Source organism: Pyrus communis, chromosome 10 (assembly GCF_963583255.1).
Source record: "Pyrus communis chromosome 10, drPyrComm1.1, whole genome shotgun sequence".
Taxonomy (NCBI): Eukaryota; Viridiplantae; Streptophyta; class Magnoliopsida; order Rosales; family Rosaceae; genus Pyrus; species Pyrus communis.
Window position 1 is genome coordinate 2,936,731 of NC_084812.1, and position 20,219 is coordinate 2,956,949.

At 38.7% G+C, this 20,219-nt stretch overlaps 1 protein-coding gene and 1 pseudogene across 1 annotated transcript; one reads left to right on the forward strand and one right to left on the reverse strand.

Annotated features, from left to right (window-relative positions):
- Positions 1–214: 214 nt before the first annotated feature.
- On the forward strand, positions 215–5,802 carry LOC137748150 (uncharacterized). The gene is made up of 13 exons (XM_068488244.1): positions 215–391; positions 2,600–2,914; positions 3,059–3,132; positions 3,419–3,578; positions 3,688–3,712; positions 3,818–3,904; positions 4,024–4,195; positions 4,278–4,351; positions 4,550–4,619; positions 4,700–4,771; positions 4,847–4,980; positions 5,062–5,135; positions 5,219–5,802. Exons 2-13 carry the CDS (start codon positions 2,719–2,721, stop codon positions 5,275–5,277), a joined length of 1,197 nt encoding a protein of 398 aa, XP_068344345.1. The 5' UTR covers positions 215–391; positions 2,600–2,718; the 3' UTR covers positions 5,278–5,802.
- Positions 5,803–7,395: 1,593 nt separating this feature from the next.
- LOC137746942 (disease resistance protein RUN1-like) lies at positions 7,396–17,110 on the reverse strand (annotated as a pseudogene).
- Between the last annotated feature and the right edge of the window lie 3,109 nt (positions 17,111–20,219).

Genomic DNA, 20,219 nt, shown 5'->3' on the forward strand with positions numbered 1-20,219 from the left:
TCCCTTTAATTTTGGGATTAATGCATAATAATTTGATTGATTAGGTAAAAACCGTAAAATAATAGTAAAATAAACCTTGAAAGAAACGACGAGAAGCGGAGACAGTAAGGTTACGGCGGGAAAAAGGAAGAAAAAGCAAACGTCCCAAAGCAAAGCAAAAACCTCCTCAAAGCAATCTCTCTCTCCTCTCTCTCCTAAAACAAAATATAACAGAGCTGCCTCTCTCTGTGTTTTGTAGTAAAAAATCTGAGACATAGAGAGAGAAACTGTTAGAGAGAGAGAGAGTCTCGGGCTCTCAGAGGTTTAGAGAGAGAGAGAGACTCTCGAAGCTCCCAACTCACTGCTTGATTCCTCCATTTGTGCATTGCCCATTTGCCACTTCATCTCTCAGGTACTCTCTTTCATTCAATAATCTTTAATTTCTACAGTTTTTTTTATCGACATTTATTTATTTTCAGTTTTTTTTCTTTGAATTTTAGATGGTAAAGATTGGATCTTTCTGTGTGTTGGAGTTGATATTTATCTGGGTTCTGTTCGTTTCTGCTCAAAATCCAAAATTTTGATTCTTTCATCACATTTTTTTTCTTTGTTCATATAATTGCAATAGAACTGAGAACCCCTTCCAAGTTTTAAAACTGTTCCGGTGATCAGAAGGCTCAAATGCTGGATTTTGTGTTTGGTTGCTGAGAAACCGAAGGAAAACGAAATTGAAGCATATACATATAATCATATAAATGTTTACATTAGACATATTTTCACTATTCTTTGTCTTGTTTGTCATTTTTCTCAACGACCCAGCAAAGAGTAAAGTAATTTTTTTCTTAATAATTATACATATATATATATATATATATTTTGAAAGCGAGCATTGACGCAACGGATATGTTATTCCTGATATAAAAATTACGGATTCGAATTGTGAAAAAAAATTTACAGTAAAACTTCCCCCAATCCTCACAAAGTAGGAAGCTCTGTTGAGTTGGCGTCCTCCTTTAATTATATTTTTTTCCTGGCCCTTTTTTCTACTTTACCTTCTTGGATTGTCTTCCTATTGTGCTCTTTGGAGACAGGCTAAAGCAAAAAATGTGCAGATTTATATAAGATTAGTCATGAAGAGTCAAATTACGAGTTGACCCATCTAGTACCAAAACATAACTCTCCATAAGTAGCTATTTCTTTAGCATAAATTTACGAAAAAAATGTACAGAATTTGAGGGTATAATCGTCCTAAGGGCAAAATTGCAGAATTCGGTGGAAGATATTCAGGCACGGAGCACGCTTGCAGTTGAAGAAATGCTCTCCTAATTAATAATATAAAACAATAAAAATTAAATAAAAAATAAAAATATGAAAGCTTGGAGCTGTGGACTACCACGTCATCCTCCCCAGGAAGTGGAATTTTTCTGTCAAATGTGTGCACTTGAGTGGGTCCCGCCATTGTGCTCTAGAACTCTCAAGTAGATCCATTTGGCATACTGCTTATTCTACTGCATTTGATTCTAGTCAAGCTCCATAAGTTAGGAGTGAACATGATACGATATTTCAATACGATTGTCACATTATCACGCAGTGTTATTAATTTACTCGTTTTATAACATATATTTTAAATCGTTGATAAGTTAATTATGTTTATTACCGTTCATTTATATTATAACACGTATATTAATAACAATACGTGACAGTATGACCGTCGTAATTAGAATGGTTCAACAATATGCTTAGCTCTCTATCATCAACAATGGTAGTGATGTTGTCGTACAATGCACGTTTCTGTCGTTATAGCCCCACCCAACCGAAAAGCATCCGAGTTATTGTGGTGATCTTTTTCTTTGAGATCTTGAGAATGTTTTATTTCCATGTGCAAACCAAGTTAACCACCACCTCAAGGATAATGCTCTATCCCACTTTTGTTTCAAGTAGTGTCATCCACACATGCTTTTTTATCTTCCGACACACTTCTTATCAATTTATGTCCTTTAATCCTCTTTTTTTTTTTTTTTTTTAATTAGACAGCCGAATATTGAGAGGGTTGTTAAAGATAAAAAACAGTGTGTCGATAACACTACCTTTTGTTTTTTTTTTTCTTAACAAAGTCGACATCCATTGCATGAAATTTGACTCCTTTGACTGTTTTATTTACCTACTTTGCGCCCAAAGTTCCTTCTTTTGGGCAGAAAATTTTGACCGACAAAAGTATGGCAGGATAGTCATTCGTTATTTTGGTTCACCTTTCAGCTAAATATAGAAGATGGGTTTTGCTCAAAATTAAAAAGATTTGCATACCCTTCGCATATTTTTGGGAATAAGAATACATTTTGGTGCACATCTTGTCATATATAGAAGATGGGTTTGGTTTGTCACTTTTTGTGAAAAAGAATGCATTTTTTTGGGTTGCGGCAGTAGAAGAAACTTACATAGAATAGATTCACCGCCAGTGTAAGTTGGTTTGCTCGGACATATTCTATCACCAACCCAACCCATGTTGTTAAATACCAAATCAGATTTGAGCCCATCATTTTAATTTGTTAGTTTTGACTATTTGGTAACTGTACGTATAGATCTCCTATGAAATGCATGTGATTCTGTCCCACCTATGCAGGGGAAGAGAGAGAAAGTCTGACAGTTAGAGAGAGAAGCCCCACTGGTTTTCTTTTGCTGCATTGGTCTGAATCTGTTTGATGAAGAAAAAAGCTTGAAGAAGTGTTGAATGGAGTAGAAATGGAGGAGGGTGGATCAGCAGGAAACTATCGGAGGAGTGGACTCAAAGTCAAGGTTGATTCATGGTTCAGCCAATTTCGCAATGGCTCGAATCCTTGGATGGCCAGATATGTCTACGGATTCATGTTTTTGATAGCAAATCTTATGGCATGGGGTGTCCGGGATTACGGAAGCAATGTGTTGACGGAGATGGAGAGTAAGATTTGCTTTCTCTCCTCTACTCTACTTGCTTATGAACACATTGTTATAGATTCGATAAACGCGATTAGCATCTTAAACGAGTGTGTTAATCAACACATTATTAGTGCAGAATGTTTAAAACCTTTGGCTGTGAGTGCAGGATTAAAAGGATGTCATGGTGTCAAGGATTGTTTGGGTGCAGAAGGAGTCCTACGTGTAAGCTTGGGTTGCTTTGTATCCTTTTTTTCTGTTTTGTTTTTCGTGGCTCGGCCTGAACTAGACTATTTCGATTGATGAGACGAGGTTTATCGTGTAGTACACAAAATTCCGTGAAGATTTTTAAAAAATGGAAACACTATTCACTATTGTTTATGCATCTGAATTCGAGGAAGTGAATGCTTTTCCAAATTTCTTGTAAAAACATTGATTCTTCTGCATCACTCTTGGATTTTCATATGATTTTTCTAGTTCTCTACGTGTTGATCAAAGTAAAGTAAAACCTTAATATATACTTCATCAGTTGTTTTATATCACAATGTTTCTTTCCACTGCTGGCACATCGAAGTTGAACGAACCCAGAGATTCGTGGCAATCCGGATGGTGGTCTGCCAAGATTGTCATGTGGATTTCCTTCATCATCATTCCCTTTCTGCTTCCTGCTACAATCATTCAGCTATATGGTTAGTGTACTGGCATTCCATCAAACCAAAACTGTTTTCTTTTTCTTTCTTTTTTTCCGCTTTTAAATTGCACTTTCTTTTCGTCCATCTGATACAAATCTTTTTGCAGGAGAGATTGCGCATTTTGGTGCCGGGTATGATTCGATGCTGTTACATTTATTCGCTATGTACTTTCTTTTCCCCTTTCGAAATATGTTTCTTGGGTATTCTTTTAACAAGTTTTGGGATTGTTTTATCAGGGTTTTTCTCTTGATTCAGCTAATAAGCATAATCAGTTTCATTACGTGGCTGAACGATAGTTGTCAGTCTACCAAATCAGAAAGATGGTAAGACTTTGTTCAAGCTAAATCGGGTCGCCATTTTTTGCAGACTTTGGAAACAAATTCGATGTAGCTACTAGCCATAGCGTTACTCGGGCTGATTTAACTTTAGGTTTGCACTGCAGCCGGATTCATGTGATGTTACTTGCAACTGCTGCATATGTTGTATGCTTAGTGGGGATCATATTGATGTACATATGGTATGCACCAGAACCAACTTGCCTCCTCAACATCTTCTTCATAACCTGGACATTAGTACTCCTACAACTCATGACCAGCGTCTCTCTCCACCCGAAAGTAAGCTCCGCTAATCACCCTGCATTCGGGGCTTCAGCCTTGTTTTAATGTGATTTTGCTTGTTAATTTCCACCCGGAACAGGTGAATGCCGGCATCTTGACTCCGGGTCTCATGGGGCTTTATATAGTATTCATCTGCTGGTTTGCTATTAGAAGGTACGGTTTTAAGTCTCTTCTGTGTGAACCACCTTCCGTTAGTGCAATTTGAGATTTTGCAGATGTTATCAGGCATTGCTGCATAATCTTTCAAAATCAATCATCCAGTTGATCACTAGCTTCAAATGAAAATCTAAACGTGTGACTCTGGTATTTTTGTGAATTCTGTTGATCCATAATTGTTGCTTTCGAGTGCAGTGAGCCAGCGGGGACAAGCTGCAACAAGAAGGCAGATGATTCAACCAAAACAGATTGGCTCACGATCATAGTAATACCCTACTCTTAATATTACACACAGATATCTTTTTTCTCTACACGAAATCATGACAATGACTTATTTGTTGACAGAGCTTTGTTATAGCCGTGCTTGCAATGGTTATCGCAACATTCTCAACCGGAATAGATTCCAAATGCTTTCAGGTTTGCTCTACCGTCTGAATAACTTTTAATCAATCATCTATATTTCCTTTAGAATGCGCCTGACATCATCTGCAGTTCAGGAAGGACGAGACTGAATCCGAGGATGATGTTCCATACGGTTATGGATTCTTCCATTTTGTTTTCGCCACGGGAGCAATGTACTTTGGAATGCTGCTGATTGGTTGGAATACTCATCAATCCATGAGAAGGTATTTTTCACCACCTTCTTTGTGAATTAAAACTGAACTCCGTTCTTTCTTGCTTGCTCAACAAGTCACTTCATTCTGCAGGTTTACGATTGATGTGGGATGGGCCAGCACTTGGGTGAGGATTGTGAACGAGTGGATCGCGGTCTGCGTGTATTGTGAGTATATAACGCTAAACAAAATTGAATGCGCTCTAACGAAAATCTCGTTATGACTGAAAGGAAAATTTTGTGTTTTGCAGTATGGATGCTAGTTGCTCCAATCATATTGGAGAGCAGACAAACGGCGCAATCCGCTTAAGTTTATGTTTACATCTTGCCACATTCATCCGTTGTAGATATGGGAGTGTCCAAGCCTCGCCCTCGAGGATCGAAATTCTTTGCATTCTCGAGAAGAGCCTCCTCAGGCCTGCCATGGGCAGCAGCGCTGCTGGCACTTAACACCGGTGAACTGACAGCAACTTCCGGTTCGTAATGTGTGAAGATTAAGGAGGGAAAGAAAAATACACACAAGTTAAGCATTTTAAGTCTTCCTATCCAGTACCATAGAGTGTTGTGAATTCATAACACTTTCTTCTCCGTATGTAATCATTGTAGTGTGAGCAAATGTGGTTTAGAAGAATCTTAGCATGTCATTATTTGTTACATTATTGAAATAGCAAATATGTTGTGGGTCCTTGGAAGTGTTTCTATTATCTTTTTGAGGTCTGTGATTGGTGGTTTAAATATTTGGCATATGTTCGAGTGATAATATACTTACAGGCAAGACAGATGTACATTGGGATCAAGGTGGTCCCAGGATCACTCAGAGTTCGAGAAATATACATGTGAAAGTTTTTTGAGGACTCTCCAAATGTTTAGTATGGGTCTCCTTTGTGTCTATTAGGTGTTTGATCTAATATCTGCCAGGCATTATATCGACAAGTTGCGTCGACAACACTCTACAAATTCTCTCGATATCACTCATCGGCTTTTTTCGACATATGTTGATATCTGTTGACATGTGTGCAACATAGTTTGTTTGACGACAAAATGTCTCAGTGAATAAACTGAAACAATTTTTGCGCTCTTCGTGCTCTGTTTTTATCTAAAAAACTTCTACTTTAACATTGGGATCCTACAAAGTTCAAATCTAAATCCACCATTGCTTACAGAGAAGAGATTTAAACTTAAGTACAAAAAGATACACGATGTCCTAAACCAATATGGCTACGCCTAATTTCTATGCAGATCGTATACGCGTCGGAGATCGACGATTAGAAGGGCTCTGTACACATCAAAGCAGGCTAGGGCTACAGCTGCTCTTCACTAATTGACCCCAAGAGGTCGTTTGTGTCATTCAAAAGTATTAGCAAATTGCCAATTGGTCCGTATGCAGTTGAGGTCTTAATTAGCTATTCTGACTTCAGACTTACATTGTATTGAGTGCACTACTAAAGTAATATCATGTGCCAATGATACATGTGTAAACTCCTCTAAATGTATATTCGTACAGCATATCATAATAGTGCACTCATGCTATATAAATTGTTCTACAGTTCTTCTCTACGAGTCCGCAAAACGATGCTTTTAATTACCAATTAATTAACGGAAAAACCAAATAATATTTGTCCACCTAAATTGGAAGCTTTGTAACTTGGAAGCCAAGAAGCCAAAAGAAAAGCCTGAAGCTGCAACATTACTGGAAATTAAGAACCAAAGGCAAAACCGTAAAATCACGTATCGGAAAATAATCTCCACTCGGTCGATCGATGATCGTATTAACATACAAAATTGCGAGGGCACCATCACTAGCAGAAACTGTAGTAGAAGCTTATGAACACATCAGTCAGAGTGGAAGGGAAGTGGAGAAAATTTACAAGATATTCTATTGAGCAGTCCATCATTTCCGAGGCTTGAAAACGAGTTTTTTAATCATAACAGGAAAAACTCTACGATCTTACAAACAATTTCATCTACAGTTTTGGGGAATCCAATAGAATACTAGCTATTTTTTGATTGTGCAAACGAGTTCATCGACTGCAAAGGTAGTAGAAAAGGTAATTCAAACCTTATGCTAACATGTCAGGGCAAGTCAAGATTAATGAAAAAGTAGTGGAAACCATATATTGACTGGCATCTTGAGGTCATCAATGATTTTCTAACCTTAAAAGAGTAAATTCCTGGAATATGTGGTGGAAGCAGGGCTAGAATTTTTGCGAATTCAAGTTGTATTTGTCAAATATTTGAATGAATGTCTTATATGGCTTGTTGTAATGTTGAAATGTTTCTAGATGCAATATATCTCCAAAATTCAAAACAACTAATTGAAAAAATTCATAGGAATCTGAAGTAAGTAGGAAATATGTACTTGTCTTCATTATCGAATCGGGAAAGCTAAAAACAAAAGAGTTGTTTGATGAACTGACTATGATATGGCTTAGATATGTAATGATAAGCGTGATGATGATGATGCATCACCACCTTGATTGTGCCTCACCATAGAACCTAGCTGGATGTGGGTCAAAAACATAACCAGCTTTGTCCAAATTACGCACATTTTCCTTCATAGGTTTGTCCCATACTAGATTAACCCCTATTCTATTCAATGTAAAAGAAGCAAAAGTAAGGGTATAAGATCCCACTAAATTTATATCAACTTCAACTCTATCCCCGCCTTGCAAACTGAGCTTTTCGTTCGATAATTGTCCCTGCCAAATATGATGGGATTCAGGTTTGTAGAATATTCTATTCCGATGTTCTTTGACTATGCTGGTCCGCAACTCAGTACGTTTGGTATTATTTATAACAGTAATGACAACTGTAGGAGGATGAACTGATATATTGCATGAGTACGAGCATAATAGAGTTAGCCCTTCAAAATTACGACCATCGTTCAGGGGAATATCAAAACTGACTTTACTGCCATCATTGACAAACTCAAACCAATCGGGAACATAATTCCCAGGGAGGAAAATGCCACCAAATCCGCAAGAAGTCCATCCCTATATATACAATGCAAGTGTCATATATATACATGTGCGTTTGTGTGTGCATGTGCATGATAGGAAGGCAATGAGAGAGAGATATACCTGTAAGATGTTCTTCTTAAAATCAACTGTGAGATTAGTGCACCCTTGCATATCAATCCTTTCCATGGAATTTAATGACTTATCCAAGCCTGGAACCTCAGTGAGTTTGAGTGAATCACTTATATTCAGTTTTCTCATATTTGACATTTCTGAAAAATCCGGCATTGTTTCCAATGCAGGGCAATCAACGGCATACAGAGATCTCAAACTTGTTGGCAATCCCAAGATTGTATGAAGATTTTTGCATGCAGTTAACCATAATATTTCAAGCTTTGAAAGACCACTGAGGCTGGGTAGGGTATGAAAATCATTCTCACGAAGATACAAGTATTGTAAGGAACTTAGACTCCAGAGATCCTTCCGGATTTCATCAAGTAAACTGCACCATGCGAGATCCACATCGCTTAAAGAGTTTATGCCGTGTAACAAATCGGGCAAACGAATTTTTTTCACATTTGTTAGGGATAAACGAGTGAGATTCTTCAATCTTACTATGGCAGATGGTATGTGTCTTATGGATGTACTATCTACTTCAAGTATTCTCAATGATATCATCTCCCCTAAATCCTCATGCAGTTCTCTGAATTTATCACAGAAATTAAGATGAAGAATCTCAACAGATTTCGACTTATAAAAATCCCTCGGAAGAAAAATAAGACTGCAACAGTTTCTAAGGTTTACCAAAGAGAGTCTTTTAAGATGATCATGTTAGACGAAGTTAAGCTCAAGCTGTTCTTGTTAACCCAAGTATTGGAAGAAGGACAGCAGGCCAAGCTGTACAGACAGCACAGCAAGCATTTACTGACTCATGAACAGCAGGGAAAGGAATGTGCATGTGCATGTGTGCTGTCCGAAGTCTTCCCATGCGTGCTTGGTTACTGTTAAAGCTTTTTCCCATGTGTACTGTCAGAAGACAGCAGATGGTGCTGCTGCATGTGTGTGTGTGTTACCTAGTAGTTTAATGTGTAAAGGTGTATAGATGGTGCTGCGGCATGTGTGTGCATACTGTCACCTAGTAGTTTAATCTGTAAAGTTGTTGTTGTGGTGTATATAACAAAGCCTTCCCGTAAGGCTTGGAAGGAGAGATTTTGAAGCATTATAATTGAGATCAGAAATTCTTACATGGTATTGAGCCTCTCATTGTCTAACGACTAGATCCTGTTTGTTTTTTTTTTTTCCCACGCTTCAATGGCTGAAAACAATGTTAGTTCTTCTACCAACCCACCTACCACCAATCAGTTTCATCCGTTTTCCACTATTGTTAATATCAAGCTTGACAGAACCAACTACCCACTGTGGTTGGCTCAAATTCTCCCAATTCTCAAAAGTAGAGATCTGATGGGGTATGTTGATGGTACTTTGGTGTGCCCTCCAAAAAACTTGCCTGGTGCTACCACTGTCAATCCTGCATACAGTGCGTGGATTCAACAAGATCAAATGATCTTGAGTTGGATAAATGGCTCCTTGACAGCGTCTGTTTTAGCTACTGTGGCAAGCAAGAGAACTGTGCGTGCCACTTGGGAAGCTTTAGAGCAAAGGTATGCCTCCACTTCTCAGAACAGAATTTTGTTCCTGTGGAATGAGTTGCTGCAGACAAAGAAAGGTAATCTTTCTGTTGCGGATTACCTGGATCGCATGAATGCGATTGCTGATAATCTTGCTCTCGCGGGTCAACCGGTCAGTGATGATGAACTCGTGCAGATTGTGTTGAACAATCTAGGACCTGCATTTGAGATGACAGTAAGTGCTGCTCAAGCTAGGGATACCCCGATCACCTATCCCACCCTTGAGGCACTTCTGTTGACAACTGAACGACGAATGGTGGATCAGAATAATTCCTTGGCTGAACCTGCACCTGTCAACGCCTTCGTTGCCACTAGAGGACGTGGCGGTGGACGATCGCGTGGGAATGGAAGAGGAATGTCTTCCTTCTCCCGTGCTTCTCCGTCAAATCAGCGTGGCAACAATCCTCGCAATCCCACCAATCAGCGCAACCAGCAGTTTAATGGTGAGAAATCCTCGTTTTCTGGTGAGCGTATTATTTGCCAAATATGTGGCAAACCAGGTCATCCTGCGCTTGATTGCTTCCAAAGGATGAATTCTGCTTATGAAGGTCGGATTCCTGCTCACAAACTCACAGCCATGTCCTCCTCGCCTATTACTCTCAACAAGCAATCCAATGGTACCTGGCTGTTAGACAGTGGTGCGAATGCACATGTCACTCCTGACCTTCAAAATTTGGTTAATCCCAAAGAGTACACTGGTAATGAAACTATTGGGGGTGTAGGTAATGATTCTGGCATCACTATTTCTCATTTTGGTTTCCAACAACTAAATACTAAAGCTTGTTCTTTTGATTTGAATGACGTTCTTCACTGCCCAACTGCTTCTCAAAACATCATATCTGCTCATAGATTTACTTTAGACAACAATTGCTACCTGCTAATCTTCCCATATTTTTTTCTTGTTAAGGACCTCAAGACTCGGAAGACGCTTTTCCGAGGGAGATGTGAGAATGGGTTATACCCATTTCCAAATGGCAGTGGACGGTTCCAGTCTTCAATGTCAGCTTTGGTAGGGGTACGGTGTTCAGTGCAAAAATGGCATGCTAGACTTGGTCATCCTGCCAACTCAATAATTAAGTTTTTAATTTCCAATAAACTAGTACCACTTCATGGTCCTCCTCATGTAAGCTTTTGTGAGTCATGTCCCTTAGGAAAGAGTAAAAAGTTACCTTTCAACTTGTCCGAGTCTGTTTCTATGTCTCCATTGGAACTTTTGCACTCTGATGTCTGGTCTTCTCCCGTTATTTCTAATGAAAATTTTCGTTACTATGTGTTGTTTGTGGATGACTACTCTAGGTATTCTTGGATTTTTCCCATGAAAAATAAAAGTGAAGTTTTTGAGATATTTGTAAAATTTAAAGCCACTGTCGAGAACATGTTTAATCTTGCCATTAAAACCTTTCAATGTGATGAAGGGGGGGAATATAAAAGTCGTGCTTTTCAACAGTTTCTTTCTGACAGTGGGATTTCACAACGTTTTTCCTGCCCAAAACATCCTGAACAAAATGGACTTGCAGAAAGGAAACATCGCCATATTGTTGAAACCAGTATAGTTATGCTTTCTCAATCTCACGTTCCTAATCAGTTTTGGTTTGATGCTTGTTCTACCGCTACGTACCTGATAAATCGCATGCCAACAAAACTTTTATCCAATATGTCACCTTATGAGAAGTTGTTCAAAAGAGTTCCAAAGTATGACATGTTGAAAGTGTTTGGTTGTCGATGTTTTCCATGGTTAGTCCCATACACACAACATAAACTGCAACCAAAATCAAAAGCTTGTGTTTTCTTAGGTTATTCACTGAATCACCAAGGCTACAAATGTTTGGAATTGTCCACAAGACGAATTTACTTGTCTCGCCATGTCCTATTCGATGAGGACTCTTTCCCTTTTAAGGGACTCACATCTACCTCAGAAAATGTCGTCGATTCAGGTACATTTAACTCTCCCGTGGTATTATTTAATTTTGATGATATTAGCACGTCTCCTTTATCTCACTCACCTAATGTACCTGCTATTCCTCTCCGTCAAAATTGTCCTTCTAATGAACTTCTTTCCTTACCCTCCACTGCACCGTCTGAACTTGTCCCCAATCCTTCAATTGACTCATCCAGTCCACCCTCTACTACACCCGTGTCGGCCTTACCTCTGTCATCACCCATACCTTCACATGAACAAGCTGTGGTATCCATGGAATCAGTACAAGTGCTGTCAGAAAATAATGGCCATCGAATGACTACACGATCAAAGTCTGGCATCCAAAAACCTAACCCTAAATATGTTATGCATGTAACTGTTGACCAGTTTCCAATTGAACCAACTTGTTTCAGTCAAGCTGTCAAGTCTCAGGAATGGAGAAATGCCATGGTACAGGAATTTAATGCGCTACAACGATGTGGCACGTGGAGTTTGGTCCCGTTTCATCCAAAGATGAATTTGCTCCCAAATAAATGGGTGTTCAAATTGAAAAGACGTGCAGATGGAACAATTGAGCGCTATAAGGCTCGCCTTGTCGCAAATGGTTTTCATCAGAAGGCTGGTGTGGATTATAATGAGACTTTTAGTCCTGTGGTTAAACACAGCACTATTAGGCTTGTTTTAAGTCTTGCAGTTTCCAAAGGTTGGCAAGTTAGGCAGCTTGACGTCCAAAATGCGTTTCTGCATGGTTTCTTGAACGAAGAAGTTTACATGCGTCAACCGTCGGGTTTTGTTGATCAACAGTTACCCAATCATGTTTGTAAACTTCAACGGAGCATTTACAGTCTTAAACAGGCTCCGAGGGCATGGTTTCAGAGGTTTTCAGATTTTCTGCTTCAACTTGGTTTTCAGGAATCAACTTGTGATTATAGTTTGTTTGTGTTCAACCAAAAAGGGGTGTATCTTATCCTGCTCATCTACGTGGATGATATTCTGATTACTGGCAACAGTTATTCTCACATCATTCAGTTAATTCAAAAGCTGGGTACTTTGTTTTCCATGAAGGATTTGGGACTACTTAATTATTTTTTGGGTGTAGAGGTTAAGTACGATGGAAATCGAATGCATTTGTGCCAATCCAAGTATGCTCTTGACTTATTGTCACGCACACATTTCACTGATGCCAAACCGATTTCTACACCCATGTCTTCTGGTCAAAAACTCAGTGCATATGTTGGAGATCCGTTTGATAAACCAGAAATGTATCGTAGTGTTGTTGGTGCTCTACAATACTTAACGATAACTCGTCCCAATTTATCTTATGCAGTTAACCAAGTATGCCAGTTTATGCATGCTCCAACAACTCTTCACTAGATGGCAGTCAAACGGATTCTACGATACTTGAAGGCGACGCATAGTCATGGTCTCCTTTACAAGCCAGGTACTACCCATCTTTCTGCTTTTTCAGATGCGGACTATGCTAGGAATCCGGATACTCGGCATTCAACTGGGGGGTTTTGTATTTATCTTGGTTCAAATCTGGTTTCATGGAGTTCAAAAAAACAGAAAACTGTTACTCGATCGAGTGCTGAGGCCGAGTATAGGCAACTTGCCTACACCGCAGCTGAGCTTTCGTGGTTGAGGTCTTTATTTCGGGACTTGCAGTTACATCTTACTCGACCTCAAATATGGTGTGACAATGTGTCTTCAATTGCTCTTGCTTCCAATCCGGTGTTCCATTCTAGAACCAAACATTTAGAGGTTGATTATCACTATGTCAGGAAGAAAGTGGTTCGTGGTGAACTGTTGGTTAATTATATTTGTTCACAAGATCAGCTTGCAGATTTATTTACCAAAGGTCTGTCTTCGTCTCGATTCAATTTGTTGGTGTCCAAGCTTCCAGTTGTTCCTCAACCTGTTAGCTTGCGGGGGGGTGTTAGACGAAGTTAAGCTCAAGCTGTTCTTGTTAACCCAAGTATTGGAAGAAGGACAGCAGGCCAAGCTGTACAGACAGCACAGCAAGCATTTACTGACTCATGAACAACAGGGAAAGGAATGTGCATGTGTGCTGTCCGAAGTCTTCCCATGCGTGCTTGGTTACTGTTAAAGCTTTTTCCCATGTGTACTGTCAGAAGACAGCAGATGGTGCTGCTGCATGTGTGTGTGTGTGTTACCTAGTAGTTTAATGTGTAAAGGTGTATAGATGGTGCTGCGGCATGTGTGTGCATACTGTCACCTAGTAGTTTAATCTGTAAAGTTGTTGTTGTGGTGTATATAACAAAGCCTTCCCGTAAGGCTTGGAAGGAGAGATTTTGAAGCATTATAATTGAGATCAGAAATTCTTACAGATCAATGGAGGGGTGAATCTCGGACAAACTCTCACAGCCTTCCAGTATTAACTCTTCAAGATTTGGAAGCTCTGAAAAGTCCAGCAATTTAATTAGGGAACGGGAGTAACTGAGATTAATGATTTTCAACTTCTGAAACGACTGAGGCACAAAACCAAAGAAAAATTGAAATTAATATCGAAAAAGAAGTTCTCACAAAAAAAGAAGAGGAAATCCAAAAACAAATAGAAACAGAACATCATCATGTGTAATTGACTGTACCTTGGAACCCTCCCAAACTTGTACCAGTTTACTCCACTGCATGTCTAGAACAGCTAGTCTTGGTTGATTAAAAAAACCATCTGGTATGGACTTTAAAGGACATCCTTTCCAGCACAACCATATTAACTCTTTGGGAAGATGTTTGTATTCTCCATTGAGCTCTACGTAGCAGAGCTTAAGCAATCTCAGTTTCTTCATTTTGGCAAATGCTACTGTACTGAAACTAGCCGTATCAGAGCTTTGCAAATCTAGACTTAATCCTTCAATTTTTCTAATTCCCTGTTTTTTTTTTTTTTTTTTTTTTTTTTTTTTTTTTTTTTTGTTAAAAGTTATACTTACAAAAAAATCATACAAACTTCATATTTCATATTTAGAAAGGAAAACTGGTGAAAAATGTTTGAAAACTTTAGTTTTAATGATAAGGATAAAATAAAGGGTAAAATAAATAGTACCAGAATAGACCTTTTAATGTAAAAATGTGGGTTTTTGTTAAAGTGAACAGTACCGTGGGCTTTTCGTTAAAACTCCCTATTTAGAAAGGTAATGCTAGGACATCAAAAATTTTTTAACCAAATTTGCAAACCAAATGATGTGTCACAAATAAAAATAAGCCCGTTAATTGACACTTAATTGATTCAATAATCTACAACCATATCATACAAATTTCAATTTTTCATGTTCCCCTTTTGAACATCATATAATTTTCATATTTAGAACCATTCAATTTCTTAATCTTCATTTGAATATCATCCTTACAAAAACATCATTTGAATCAAGGATTGTTTAATTTAGTCATTCAAATTTATTAAATAAATAGACAATTCATCATTAATATGTAACTTGATACCTACATCGTTGATTTATTTGACTAAACGATATTCGTTTATGAAATTTGCAAGTGAGGGAATGAAGTATTATTCATTAGGAAAAATCACGGGGGTGAATGTATGCAAGTTCTATTGTTGGCTAATGGAGCTCTCCTTGTGCAACTACAGATACACATGAATGATGTTTAATGTATAATAGACGTACGTGGTTTATATATGTATTAATTCAAAATTGTATTAGGAATGTACTTACAAATTTATTTGTCAATATATTGGTGACATCTTGAGGATTCCACAACCTACTCCATTTTTCAGGATGGCCGGAGAATTTTTCAAAAATGATTACTTTGGCCATTTCTCGAAGTAAATCATGAACATTCAACTCGTTGCGTTCAACAGTTACAATGCATCGTTCACGAAGGACACTAATTCCTATTGTTGCAAAAAATCCACATGCATCTAATACTTTTGCAACATAGTCCTTATTCCATCCAATAAAGAAACAAGATATGTCAAGGAACATGGCCTTCTGTGTATCATCTAGCCCTTCAAAGCTTATTCTTAGTGGTTTTATTATTTTTCCATGAGGAGTTCTTTCCAATTTCTCCAATTGACTTTCCCACTCTCATATGGTTCTTTTAATAAAAAAAGAACCTAAAATTTCAAGTGCTAGCGGCAAACCTCCACAGTAAGAAGCAACCTCTTTTGAGAGTTCAAGATATCCTTCATTAGGCCAACTATTTTCAAATGCATGCCAACTAAAAAGCTCAAGAGCTTCTTCTTCATTCATTTCCTGAGCCATATATGTCTTGTCCACTTGCTTTAGTAAATGTTCATCTCGTGCCGTTATGATAATTCTGCTCCCTGGACCAAACCAATCGCGATTTCCAGTTATTGCATCCAGTTGTTCCACTTCGTCTATATTGTCCATGATGACAAGTACCTTTCTACGTCGGAGATGATGTTTTATCAGACTGATACCTTCATCAACACTGTTTATTTGAGTCTTCTGTTTCAAGATGTCAGAAATAAGTTTTCCTTGCAAATCAACCAAACCATGTTTACTTGTATTGTTGCTAACGTCGGCAAGGAAACTTTTGAATTCAAACTTGGAATAAATTTGGTTATAAATGGCTTTGGCAACTGTTGTTTTACCCAATCCACCCATCCCCCAAATCCCAATCATGACAACATCATTTGATCCACCACTTGAAAGATAAGTGATAATATTCTGAATGCGAGAATTGATTCCAACTTGGTGCTTGGCCACATGTAATTTGTCTGCGCTCGGAAGCCATTCCTTAATAATCTCGTCAACAATTTCTCTAATAAGCTTTGCTTCACGCCTAAAAATTGAATCGTAAGCATTAGTAGGACTCAATGAAAGCTCAGTAGGAGCTACCAATACATAAACAATTTTCTTTCCTTCATATATATATATATACTAACTGGCTCGTATGTGATTTTGTGACGAACTTGAATATAAAGAAAGAAAGTCATTCATAAATTAAACTCTAATTACGGTATAGGTTTTAGCTTGTGTAAAATGTTAATTATGTGAGAGATTAAATCATTCGCTAATATGTTTCAAATCTTGAAAAGCAGGTGAATAATTACCCATTGAAAGTGATTTGAAGATGGTGGCCAGACAAATTTGCAGCTTCTGTAGAGCCTCTCTCCACTGCTTCACCCTTTCTTTCTTGACATCGTTTTCTTCACCGATGCCCTCTTCGTGCTTCTGAAATGCTTCGGCTAAATCTCCCTCCTGCCACCTAACATGCGAAGGATCAACATGATAGAATATTGGCAAAACATGTTGGCCCAGTTTGGATCTGCACTCCATGATCTTCACCAGCTCGTCAAGACACCAACTCGAATCCGCATACCTCTTTGACAAGACAATGATAGAGATCCTCGATCCTTCGATTGCCCGGAACAGTTCCTCTTTTATTTCTTCCCCTCCTTCTAGATCGTCATCCATAAAGGCCCGGTATCCCGTCTTCTAAAGCCGCGTGGAGGTGGCCCGTGAAGCCATTGCGCTTGTCTTTGCCTCCGAAGCTCAAGAACACGTCGTGATTCCAAAGTTTTGACATGGAGGAGAATGAAGAGGAGGCTTTGTGGGCTGTCATGGCGGTATCCACCGTTGTGGCACTGCAGTGGTTCAGATCACGGCTGAAAAAATGGTAGTGGTTGTGTTTGTGATGCCAACGGATGATTCTGAAATACCTAAACCCAAGTCAACCCTTCTTCAGTCGACAAAAACAAAAGATTACAGTATAACAATGTTCTCGTATGGACATGTGAAACGACATACTACCGGGCCGGCCAGGAAGGTGCAATGGAATAGAGAAAACGAGGAAAGAAACGAAGATGAAATGACATACAAAGAGTATAGGTTGAATATAGCTATTCAATTTCAACTATAAATAATGCATTATTTTAGGTTAAAATTTAAAAGTATTTGAGAATTAACTTAGCAACAATCACATAATAAACAAAAGAATTTTTGTCACAAATGGTTGTTGCAATCGACTCACCCCATCAATGTGATAAAAAACTCTTTTGTTTATTATGTGGTTGTTGTCATGTTAATTCTCAAATGCTTTCAAATTTCAACCTAAAATAAAGCGTGAGAATAAAAGAAATGACAAAGTTAATGAAATCCTCCTCTTCCCCTCCCTCCTCCCCCGTCCCCTTCCTCGTACCCTCCCTCCTCCTCCTCTCCCTTCACAATCCCTGTCATCATCTTTTTGGAAGCTAAACATGCTCATTTTAATATTCTCTGCATCCACATCATGAGGACCCTTTTGTAAAATCGTTGTAACTGTTTCCACCAACTTCCTTAGACTCAATTAACTCACAACATAATAATGTGATGGCAGAATCATACAACAAAGTAGGCGACGAAAATTAAAAAGGCAAATAAAAACAAAAACAAAGTAAAACTCTACAGCATAATCCCCCTTTTAACTATACTCTCTCTCTCTCTCTCTCTCTCTCTCTCTCTCTCTCTCTCTTACAAACAACAAACAAATTGTACATGACGGGGAAGTCGACATTTTCACTTGTGACCGACCCCCGGTGATGATCCAATAAAACAATCTCGCATTAGGCTGCATCTGATAACTTAAAAACCAGAGGAGATTGAAACCAAAACCTTCCATCCAGCAATTTGACGGGCAGCAGCCGCAAGATGATGCTTACCCTAAATGGAATTAGAGACATCTTGTGTTTTTTTCATCCACCAAAATGGATTTCCTCCAGCTGAGCTGTTGAAGCGTATGGATTTGGGGTAGCAGGCGCTGATAACCCACCTGCTGTTGATCCACATTTAACGAACCAAAAGAAGCCCCACCGGTGCCAAAGCCTCCTGCCCCTTGATACCTACAAGTATGACAAATAGTTAAGGGAAACCGCAATCAACAAATTATCTACACCCGCATTTGTGAAACCATGAGGACAGCTAGTAAAGTAGAAGAACCGCTGATGGATATTACTTGGTGGCATTTGTGACGCATATTGTGGTGGCTGGGGAGGCATTTGTGATGCATATTGCGGTGCTTGGGGAGGCATTTGTGATGTATATTATGGTGCTTGGTGAGGAACCGCTGATGGATATGGTGATGACTGGAGGGGCATCCATGCTGATGAGGGAGTACCAAGGGTGGACGTGCGCATTCAACCTGATGGGGATAAAGGCTGGGCATTAGAAGACCTTACATAGAATATGTTCACTACTGGTGTAAGTTGGTCTCCTCGGACAGATTCTATCACCAACCCAACCCATGTTGTTAAATACCAAATCAGATTTGAGCCCATCATTTTAATTTGTTAGTTTTGACTATTTGGTAACTGTATGTATAGATCTCCTATGAAATGCATGTGATTCTGTCCCAACTATGCAGGGGAAGAGAGAGAAAGTCTGACAGAGAGAGAAGCCCCACTGGTTTTCTTTTGCTACATTGGTCTGAATCTGTTTGATGAAGAAAAAAGCTTGAAGAAGTGTTGAATGGAGTAGAAATGGAGGAGGGTGGATCAGCAGGAAACTATCAGAGGAGTGGACTCAAAGTCAAGGTTGATTCATGGTTCAGCCAATTTCACAATGGTTCGAATCCATGGATGGCCAGATATGTCTACGGATTCATGTTTTTGATAGCAAATCTTATGGCATGGGGTGTCCGGGATTACTGAAGCAATGTGTTGACGGAGATGGAGAGTAAGATTTGCTTTCTCTCCTCTACTCTACTTGCTTATGAACACATTGTTATAGATTCAATAAACGCAATTAGCATCTTAAACAAGTGTGTTAATCAACACATTATTAGTGCAGAATGTCTAAAACCTTTGGCTGTGAGTGCAGGATTAAAAGGATGTCATGGTGTGAAGGATTGTTTGGGTGCAGGAGTCCAACGTGTAAGCTTGGGTTGCTTTGTATCCTTTTTTCTTTTTGTTCTTCGTGGCTCGGCCTAAACTGGATTATTTCGATTGATGAGATGAGGTTTATCGTGTAGTATACAAAATTCTGTGAAGATTTAAAAAAAAATGGCAACACTATTCACTATTGTTTATGCATCTGAATTCGAGGAAGTAAATGCTTTTCCAAATTTCTTGTGAAAACATCGATTCTTCTACATCACTCTTGGACTTTCATATGATTTTTCTAGTTCTAAGTAAAACCTTAATATATACTTCATCAGTTGTTTTATATCACAATGTTTCTTTCCACTGCTGGCACATCGAAGTTGAACGAGCCCAGAGATTCGTGGCAAGCCGGATGGTGGTCTGCCAAGATTGTCGTGTGGATTTCCTTCATCATCATTCCCTTTCTGATTCCTGCTACAATCATTCAGCTATTTCTTAATGCTGCACACAGATATTTCTTTTCTCCTACACAAAATCGTGACAATGACTTATTTGTTGACAGAGCTTTGTTATAGCCGTGCTTGCAATGGTTATCGCAACATTCTCAACCGGCATAGATTCCAAATGCTTTCAGGTTTGCTCTACCGTCTGAATAACTTTTAATCAATCATCTATATTTCTTTTAGAATGCACCTAACATTATCTGCAGTTCAGGAAGGACGAGACTAAATCCAAGGATGATGTGCCATACGTTTATGGATTCTTCCATTTTGTTTTCGCCATGGGAGCAATGTACTTTGCAATGCTGCTGATTGGTTGGAATACTCATCAATCCATGAGAAGGTATTTTTCACCGACTTGTTTGTGAATTAAAACTGAACTCCATTCTTT